Source organism: Elephantulus edwardii, unplaced genomic scaffold (assembly GCF_000299155.1).
Source record: "Elephantulus edwardii isolate Elephantulus edwardi_28Jun2011 unplaced genomic scaffold, EleEdw1.0 scaffold00042, whole genome shotgun sequence".
NCBI lineage: Eukaryota > Metazoa > Chordata > Mammalia > Macroscelidea > Macroscelididae > Elephantulus > Elephantulus edwardii.
Genome location: NW_006399792.1, coordinates 5,272,597 through 5,283,516, shown reverse-complemented (window position 1 = coordinate 5,283,516; position 10,920 = coordinate 5,272,597). Strand labels below are relative to the sequence as shown.

The 10,920-nt window shown below is 35.5% G+C and overlaps 1 protein-coding gene across 1 annotated transcript in view; it reads right to left on the bottom strand.

Moving 5' to 3' along the window:
* The window catches only part of WDFY3 (WD repeat and FYVE domain containing 3), a 245,607-nt gene that overhangs the window by 205,913 nt on the left and 28,774 nt on the right, over nt 1-10,920 (bottom strand). Inside the window, exons 3-4 of the mRNA XM_006885255.1 lie at nt 2,607-2,716; nt 1,022-1,183 (exon numbers count right to left, since the gene is read on the bottom strand). Coding sequence (XP_006885317.1) covers nt 1,022-1,183; nt 2,607-2,716 — 272 coding nt within the window. The remainder of the gene's footprint in view (nt 1-1,021; nt 1,184-2,606; nt 2,717-10,920) is intronic.

Sequence of the window (10,920 nt, the reverse complement as noted above, 5' to 3'; positions counted from 1 at the left end):
GGAGTTTAGGGCTGTTGTACATAGGGTCGCTATGAGTCGCAGACGACTCGATGGCACATAACAACAACAACAACAAACTATGCGTACATAGTCAAATGTTACGGAAGGGTGTACCCTATGAACAGTATACAGCTCTTTATGCTTTGGTCAGTTATAACACTCACTGTGTGGTTAGGCGACTGATATAATTTCTCTATTTTTAACAACAATAAAAATGTACACTTTGAAAAAGGAAAAAAGCTTTTCTTGAAATTAAATATAAGATCTCAGAAATAACCTAGATTTAGTAATTATTTCTATTTGAAGCCACTTAAGATAATTGTATCTTACTCTTTAGAGGCAAAAAACCCCCAAAATCCACCCTTACATATATGCTATATAACATTTTCACATAACAGAACAGGAACCAGAGGAGTTTAATTCTAGTTCCTTCTCTGCCCCTGCAGCAACCTCTTCTATTTGTGAGGACTCTGTGAAAAAGTCAAGCCAAGTATGGCACAGCAATAATTGGCCACATCAACCCAAGTGACAAAAACGAATGCCTGCGTGAAGCAGTACCAACTGTTAAGGTCTCAGCAAACCATCTGTCACATAACACAAACACAGGAATTTCACCCATCACAAGTATGTGCTCCTAAAATATTTAATATATTTGTCTCAACTGGGTTTTAGACAAATTGATGAAAATAATGTCTCAGGCATGTTGAGGAAGTAAAACAAGAAATGAAAGCATGATAAATAAGCACAAAACCAGAAATCAGGTTCTAATCATAGTCACTTACCTGATGGGGATCATATACATGGACATCAGTTTCCACAACCACCAAGTGAGGAGTTAGATTTAAACCAGGCTTTTGTCCTAACATTTGACGACTCTCCTACACTAAAATGAGTGTTGATTATATTAAACAAAATTTATATTACACTATAAAAAATCCAATAGACAAAGCATCTATTAAGGAGCATATGTGGCTTACTTTATATAATGTACACACAACCAGGCATATAGTAACGTCCTTACCTGTACAAAAACTTTCTGTAGTAGTCCTCGACGTTCTGCTAGAGGTAGCTCATTCTGTGCACCTACGACTGCCTCAGGCACATGTGGAAGGTCGAAAAACAGATATAAACATTTAACCAGGGTGGAAGGCACTGACATCGTTGTCATGCAGTCCACGGTTTTCTGGAAAACAAACCAATAAATAAGTAAATAGACAGACAGACCTAAGTGTAGTTAAAAGGCACATAATTAGGTATCTATCAGTCAGGAGACAGGATGCTCCTTAATTCTAGGTTTAGGATCTATAAAATCTTGCTAAGCATAAACTTAAGCAAACAAGGTAGGTTTGTTGCCAACAAGTGTAGCTTCTCTCAGTTTCTTCTTTACAAAATAAGATAGTACAAATGTCTTAGGGTAGATAAGAAGACTATATAAACTTAGGTCTTTACATGCTAATTCTAAAAACAAAATTTTGTTCAGATACAGAGGCACCTACAGCTACCACTAAGAGTAAAGATAATTGGGATTTTGTGTTTTTAGATGCATAAAAGTTAACCGTCTGCTTAGAAATATCTAAAGGCTAATTGTGATGACAAATTATCTTAATTTGTTGAGATTGATGAGGTTCCTGAAATGCTGGATTTTCAGTGCCCAAACAGAATGTTCTGGGCAAAGCAGGCCAAGGTAGTCACCCCAAATTCCTCTATAAATTAAAAAAAGAGCAAAAAGAAATGTAAACAGACAATTCCAAGTGGAAAACCATTCATGTGCTACTTCACATAGAGCTAGTGACTAGGGAGTTACTTAACTTTGTAGCTAATGACTAGTTTTAGAAGATGCTTACAAAGAAACATGACTTGTTTCCCCAGAGGCCAATCATTGTAGCTTGACTGGTGTCACAATCACTCTTACCAGTTTCAATATTAAATGATTTGAGGAGTTTGAAAGTCCATGGCAATTTAGATTACATATATGCCCAAGTTTTATCCTGACTTTTTACTCTAGATGTGAGGAGGTTGATTATCAAGGGTAAAAGTCAGGAATTCAAACATAACAAAGAAAGCTAATTTAAAGTAAGAGCTGTGTCAGGGAAGAAAATGTCTTCTATCCTGAAAGCATCAATGTTTTCTTATTTTCAATAAATTGGCAATTTTTCCCTCATATTTTCATCTAGATTTTTAATAAATATTTCTCATGTTATTAATTTATCTGACTCACCTCAGATCAATACTTTCTTTGAAATCAGAGCTCTCCTAATCTGGGATAAGGAAAGGTCAGACTAGTCCTGATGAAGCTAAAATTTGTGGGCTACCTTCCTCCTACCAACTAGTCAACAGTCAATTCTCTTTCCCCCAAATTCTATACAATAAAGAGAATGTGAGGTCATGCCAGACAGGAAACACTACGCTAAATCTTATGGTTTCCCACTGCGTAAAATGTATAAAACATTAGCCTCAGTGAAGTTCATGCGATGAGAAGTATAAAATAACATATAAGAAAAAAGAGAATACTACATTTACATAAAATCTTATTTGGCTAAAATAATAAAATTAATTTAACAAAAGGTCATGAACTCAACAAAATCTCACGAACGGCAAGAACTCACCTGACCAGAGGAGGCTAACAAATTAATTGTTGTTAGAAGCATCCAACCTCGACTGGCTTCCTCACTCTGATTGATTTCTAGGAACTGGACTATAGCCCGACTTGCAGCCTCTATAAAAAGAGGGATATTAGGTGGAAGAACAAGTTGCAGATACTGCATTGAAACAGATGAGGGAAAGAACAGTTTAAAAGGGATATATGATTGGATATAATGGTTACAACAAGAGTCCACAATGAAGTTTGCATAGTGGAGTGTACTCGGGGGGGGGGGGCATGGTATACCAATGAAATAATTTTTCTTTTACTTTTCAAAGACTAGAGCAAACTGGGGGTGGGGGAGGGGTGGGCAGGGAGAAAAATGCAACAATGAATGAATGGAAATCCAAAATCTCTGTAAACATTAAAATTAATTTTAAAAAATTTTAAAAAAAAATTCTTCCTCATAATTTACTAAAAGGTCATCAGTTATTAAGCACATACTTGATACCAGCGATATCATATGCACAAATGGAGAATGAGTTAAAATAGCAGTATTTTAGTGTTATATATGCAAGCTATTACAAAGTATCTATTTCTCTATTTTAAGGTAAGACAGCTCAAGAAGGAATCAAAAAGAGGCAGAGAGGAAATGAAATTTGCACTAAGTCTAGAAAATAAGTATATAGTGGTCCAAGAGGTAGGAAAGACAAATAGATACAGAGAAAGCAGAAGCACAATATTAAAACTAAACCAATAAAGCGTCACCATTACACACATATCAAAACAAAGAATGCAATAACACTGGCTTAACTGGAAAGAATACAAGCTGAGAGTTAGAATTTAATCAATAGTAGTGACACAAATCATCAAACACTAACTCTCGCTGCTGCTGAGTCAGAACGGACTCAGCTGATCCTCCAGCAGGTTTTCTAAGGCTGTAAATCACAGGAGAGGAGTCTGTGAATTTTAACCACCACTGAGGGGTCATCTTCTGATTATCAGCACAACTCCCTAAGGACCCCGACAGCAGAGTTCCCTTAGAGAAATTACAGAAGTCGGATGGCATACTGGGTAGGGAATTGTGCTGCTATCCCAAAGGTCACACCTCTCTGGCAGTTCGAATCCACCAACTGCTCATGGGAGAAAGATGGGCAATGTCTTCCACTGCAACTTAGAGCTTCAGAAAACGAGCTGGAGGGCCACCAGTGAGTCAGCTCTGACTCCTTGACAATGAGGTTGAGTTTAATTATGACAAACGAACTCTGGTGCCAACCATAAGGCCATGAAAGTTTGAGTCACCAACTTGAGTCAGTTTTTGAGAATCATGAAGGAGGGTAAACTAAAGATCGTATTTGACTCTTTGAGGAAGATGGTGCTAGAGTCGTTTCCTGAGCATGCACTTTTAAAAAAGGGATTATTCACAGATTTTTAATCAAGTAGCAATGTGAAAAACAAACTGAAATGACAAGAGATTGGAGGGAGGGAAATAAATTAGGAGACGAGGTGACAGCCTCTGGTAGTAGGAACTAAAAACCATAAGACATACATGAGAGTATTCATAGAACTGCAAAGCTGAAAAATCTTCAAATGTAATTTGGCTGACAACATTTTTAAAGATAAGGTAAAATATACATGCAATTGTAGCAATAAAGTATAGGTAATTTCTTACATTAATACTTGGTGAACTAAAATTGTCAGAAAAGAAATCCAATCCATTCACTCTTAACTAAAACTGGTTAAGTTTCTAAAAAGCATATCCAAACCTCAAACTCATTCCAGTGGAGTTGAAACCAACACATACACAGCTGATTGGGAGGTTGTAAACACGGCTGATTTGGAAGTTGTAAAGTGCATTGGAGGAAACTGTCCATCCTCCTCTTGTGCCGTAACTGCTGGCTTAAAGCAGCGGGCATTGTGGTTGGCAGCACAGCTCCATACCACTAGGTACAATTCAATAGGAAATGACCTGCCCTCCACTGAAAAGGCCAGCTTTTGCTTAGCCCTAACAATGCCATTTTATGTATTTTAGAGGGTCCAGGTTTGTTGATCATATAGTTGCTATGAGTTTTTCTCAACTCAATGTCACCTAACAACAAAAACAACCATGTACTAAATGCCTATCAAACTAAATAAATAATTAGAAATTGAAATAATAAGTAATTTGGCTGTAATCATGTCGTTTGCCAGTGGGAGAAAAACATATTCAAGTCTAGTCTTGAAACTCCAAAACTCATGCTCTTCATCAACATGCATATACACAACAAGGAGAGTAACAACAACAGTAATAAAAACTTACAAAGAAAGAGTAAAGTGTAAGAAGCAGATAGTCTTATGTCTAATGGGAATAATTTCTAATCGGATTAACGGAGACTTACTCCCTAATAGTATCTCATAAATGTTTACTGATCTACAGTCTCCCTATATAGGATAGCAAACTCCTCATGTATGCTCTTCACTACAGAATTATCTGGCACCAAGTGAGCACTTGATAAATAGCTGTTAAACTGGTGAATAAATCAACTTAGCCAGATTAAAGGAATGACAGCAACAGAATGACAAACTGAATTCAACTTTATATGAACATCAAGTGGCCTGGACTAAGTACAGGTTAAGAGAGAGCACTGAAAGTTTTGAAAAAGAGAGTAAGACAAAGAAGGTAGTATTTAGTACTGATTAAATTATAAAGCTCACATTAGAAAAAAAAAAGATAAAAAGATAATCTTGAGAGACCTACTTTAGCAAAAGTTATTTGAGATTATTGGTTTTTAAAAAAAACCTCAAAACCCCACAATTATTTTTTTCCCCTTGAAATGGAGCTGGCAGTTTATCAAAGAGTATCTAAAACCCCCCTTTTTTCCCTAATAGGTGTTACATACAAAGTTAGGTAAGCAAGCATGTTCTTCAAATAGGGAGTTGGGGGGGGGGTGTGTGTGTGTGAAAGTTTCAAAAAGTAAACACTCTTTAGAGTCAAGTCAGAACAAAGTTAACTTCCTCATATAATAGTGAGAAATCCTTTTCAAATTAATTTGAACTCTACATATGTCAGTCTAGAGACTAAGGTGCGATCATAATCAGCATCAGAGAGCTGGATAATGACTAAGAAGAATTGATGTCTTTAAGTTGTGGTGCTGGAGAAGACTCTTGAACATACCATAAACTGCCAAGAAAACAAACTGGTCTGTCTTGGAGAGAATGAAACCAAGTTTATCCTAGGAGGTTAGGATTTTGAAGCTCCATCTCATACTTTGGGCCATGTGGCCAGGAGGGATTGGTCCTTAGAGAAGGACATCATGCTCAGAAAGGTGGAGGGACAGCACAGGAGAGGAAGACCCCGAAGGAGATGGATTGATACAATAACTAGAGCAACGCGGATGTGTCAGAATTAGTGAGGTTGGCTCAGAGCTATTGTACATAGTGTCGCTATGAGTCGCAGGAGACTCAATGGCACATAACAACTACATACATTAGATTTATTAACTTTACAAAGAACTCCTTATTTAAAACATAATAAAGGTAGGATGTTCAAATCCAACAGCCATTCCAACAAAGAAGAATGAACAGTCTTCACTTGTTAGGATTTACAGTCTTGGAAAGTTGATAGAAGGTCCCCACAAGTTGGAATCGGCTCAAAGGTAGTGTGACTGGTTTGCAAATTTTTTTCTGGATTTGTTTTTGCTTATTCACTTTAAAAGAAAACTATGCAGGTACATATTTTCACTGTTAATTGGGTAAGTTTTCAGATTTCAAAAACTACAAAAAAAAATGTGTCATTTGAGAACTAAGCCCCCAAATGACCTTTTTGAGCATTAAACAGTTGTATTGACCTGATGATTGCATGCATTTATTGCATGTATTTTCTTATGTTTTGGTTGATAGGAACACCTCAAGATAATAAACCATAAAAAAAAGGTAATAAATCTCAAATGATAGGTAAAAAAGTTAATTTTCTTTTTGTTACTAAAAATTATATATGCTTATAGTGTTATTGTGCTGGCCCAATAGAATAAATGTGACAATATACTGAAAAGAGCAAAAGTAGTAAAAATTATTAAGTTTGATTACCTACTCAACAAGTGGAATATTTACCTTAATTAATAATCTGAATATTATAGTCTACCAGTTTAACGATAAAGAATATTCTTTTTGAGAAGACAGAAGTTGTGTCATCAGTAATATAAAGGTACCTGACTTTGATGCACAGGCACAGTCAGATAATGAGGTCCGGAGAGATAGTATTAGCTCAATGACGTCGGGCAAGTTTCACGCTTCTACTGACAGACAGAACACACTCTACTGACATAATATGGTTCCAGAAGAACTACTTTACTTTCACCTATTGAGTTCAAATAGATTATGGAGAGAACTCAAGGGGACTTGCTATTTTTTGGTTAAAATAAGTACAGAATCTAATTTTAAAAATACACATACCATTAGGAGTTTTCCTTAGAAATTGGATTTACTAATTAAATACAACTTTCATAAAGGGTCTTAAAATTTTGAAAGGCAAAGACACTTCTAGTTAAATTTTTTTTAAATTTGCACTGAGTTCTTTCAATTTCACTACTATTTAACAAACAAGTGTAAGCAATGATCTAGCTTAAGTTTATGACAGTTAATGAATGCAATGTATTCTATTAATCCATCTTGAGAGCTGTCAATCATTTATTGAGTTAAAATTTGAGTTTTCACACTGCATTTCAATACAAAGACTGAAAAAAATACAAAGTTAGTAAAGCTTGTTATTAAATAAAAAATGTAATTCATCTTAAAACAATGTCATTCTCCAGTTTATGCTGGAAATTTAAGTCAATTTTCCAAATAATAAGCATAAGCAACATTCAAATAATCAGAAGCAAAACCATGTTAATGAGTAAAATACAACAATGTTTCCTTGGGGAAGTTAATTTATAGCAAACTTCATTTTCAGAATTTAGGCTTTTGCATGATACCAATAAAACATCAAACGCTACTCTGTTTTCAACAACAACAAAAAAGTTAGTAAGGAAAAAAACTCTTAGAACTCATAGTTTCCATGCTTCTTTTCATCTGATAATACATAACCACACCTTGGGAATGAAATTACCTGAAGGTGTTGTAGCTTTGAAATCCTTGGAGGGCAGCTGTACACACTGTTTTTCTGTTTAAGAAAAAAGGCTAGGTTGTCTAATTGGGGCTTCACTACATTACATCAATCCTGCCACAAGATGCTGCACATGATTCCACAGGAGTATTGGGGCCACATCATCTAACCTCTTCATTATCGCAGTGGTGTCAACTGGGGATTTCACCACTGGGTTTAAGAGTGGTACCTACCACTTAGCAAAGTTATTAATAATAAACTCAAGATACTATTTTTACACAGACGGGAATTTTCTCCTCAGATATAAATTGGTCATGTGTCCTTAAAATTAAGCAAGGTTGAACATAATAAATAAAGAGAGGGGGAAGGGGGGAATCTTAGGAACATCCTGCATTCAACATGGCCACATAGTATCTTTTCTCAAATTAACTGAGAGTTAGGAGGAGCTATTCCTTGGAGAGGGACATGATGCTGGGAAAGGTGGAGGGTCTGCAAAGGAGAGGAAGACCCTTAACCCAGTGGATTGACACAGGGACTGCCACAACAGGCTTGAGTGTGTCAGGAAGGCACAGGATAAAACAGGGTTCATATCTATTTTTTTAAAGGGTTGCTACGAGTTGTACTTGACAGCATCTAACAACAACAACTATATTTGCAAGAACCATTTAGGGGCAATAAAGGATTTACAGAGAAAGAACTGTGACGTTACCCTGGCAGGTATAGCCAATACATGAATCCATTTTCCAATTTGAGAGCTGCTAAAAGTTCTCTCTTTACTAATTCTGGTAAATTGAAACAAGAGAATTACAAATATACATTCCTCCAACTGGGTAATCTTAAACCCACAGTAGGACTCTTCAGCCCATAGTGTGAGTGGAAGTTAGATAATACAAGGCGACTAGGTAACACATTATAACAAGTGTTTCATGCCGAATTTAGAGGAGTCCTAGAAAAATAATCTTGTTTAAGATAGGTATGGCCAGTTTTCAAAGAAATACTAGAAAATTCACCTCATCTTCTTTTTGAACATATACAATTGAAACAAAATGAACATAGAAAATTCTTTTCAAGGATAAATTGCTAAAAATAAGAGAGTAATAATGAAATATCTAAGAGGTAGATGATCCAGGACCAATGAATGCAGTATGATATTCAGCAGAGAAAAAAAAATTGTAAAATCTCTATGAAATAATTTCTGTTCCTAAGATTATAAGATGTCACCAATAGGGAAAGGTTGATGAAGGGCACAAAGGACTTTATATACTATTTTGTACTATCATGTGACCTATAATTATTTCAAATAAAAAATTTTTAAAATCCAACTTGCACCATTATTACTGTAATTAGCAATGAGATAGCTTAAACAGTATGTTTAAAATCTGACCTGAGGAAAATATAATTATAAGTATAAAAAGGGGTATTTGTTAAGGCAATACATTTCCAATGCGGAAATAAAGTTTTATCTCAAACAAATAGATTAGAATCTGAAAGGACAGCCTCCCAGAAAGAAATTTAGATAAAAGTTTTTGAATATTTGTGTTTCCTAATCTCGATGGCACATAACAACAACAACAACAATATAAGGAGATCAATCAAAACAGAAAATACGAGTCAATCTGTGACAAAAGAGAATATAAATAAATTTCTCTCCATTCTCTCTGTTTAAACTAGCTTAAAAAACCATAAAAACAAGTCCATTTCCTACAAGAGTAATTAAAATCAGGAAAGATAAAGAAGGATGCAATACCACTTGGGACAGAAAAGGGAGAGGCCAAGGGCAGGGAGGTGGTCTCAAACTCTCATCACTTGTCACTGGACTTCTTTTAGGGGTTACCAATATAACCAAAAATTATCTTATTTAAGATTCATACCCATAAAATGTATTCCTTCTAAAGGATTTCTCTCTCCTAAAATAATTTTAAAGGGTGATACTTCAAAGACCGCATATTTCAATTAAGGATGAGAATAGATCACCTTTATACCCTCTCCTTAAAACGGCAGATAAAAGAACATCTTAAAAGGTCCAAACTGAGAATGACAAAGAGACTAGGAAAGATGACTTTAGTTATTAAAAAAGAAAAGAGGTTAGTCATAACTTATTTGAGAAATCCTGAAGAGCAACTGTAAGCAAGTGAAGGAAAAGTAAAAGTAGAAAAGCAACCCAAATGCACCAAAGAACTTTCAAAGAGGCCCGAAACTGGTGGGATGAGGTAGCTCTGGACGCAAAAGCAAAATAAAATTAGAGGGCCGACTAATCTTACTGGAGGGAGAAGAAAGGGCATAATTTAAAGAAAAATTAAAACGTCCCCAAAATTGAAAGATAATGATTTCCAGACAGAAAAGTCCTACAAGTGCCCTCCAAAATGTTTACAGATGAGCCTAAACCAAAGCATATTTCTGTGAAATTTTAGAACAATAAATACAAACATAGGATTCAAAAAGCCTCTTGAAAAGAAAAAATCACAGAAGAAAAATAAGAGTCAGAGTACCTTTCTATTTCTTAAGGCAACACTGGAACCTATACTACGATGCAGAAAATATTTTTAAATACTGATGTATAAGAATGATTAAAAAAAATTATTTTCAACCATGAATTTTAAACTCCGTGAAACCAGCTGCAAAAATACCAACTCTAGACTGCCCAGACCAAGGCTGATCTAAATAATTTTGGTTGGCCATCTGCTGGAAGAGAGGCTGTACCTAGAAAGGTCTCTAACTGTCCACTGGCCCCAGAGTTTCCTGGGACTGGAAGTTCAGTCTCAAACACCTTCATGATATTTAAAAAAACAAGTTTGTCCTGTATACTGCCTTTCTCTTCACCCAATTTAGCTACTTATTAATTTTTGTTCTACTCTCCCTCCCTTCTTATCCATATTAACCCTCTAAGATTGATCCAGTCTCTGCGCAAAGCTTTTGTCACCTTTTCTGTATTACTGGTCTTGTAAACATAATTGATCTTTCTGACTTATTTTGTTCAGCATATTTTGTTCTAGACTTAGCCATGATGCATAATTTTGATCATTTTTTAAAGTAATGTATAGTATACCTTTAGGTGAATGAGCCACAGTTGTTTAAGCCATTTGTCTGAATCAAAAGCCCTGATCATTTTCTAGTTAATGCACAGTACTCCTTTGTATGAATGAACCTCACATTTGTTCACTGATGGACACCTGTGCTGTTGCAACTTGTTGCTACTGTAAAAATGCTGCAAATCAGGATGGCTGCAAGTATGTAACTTTATGTCACAGATCTCATT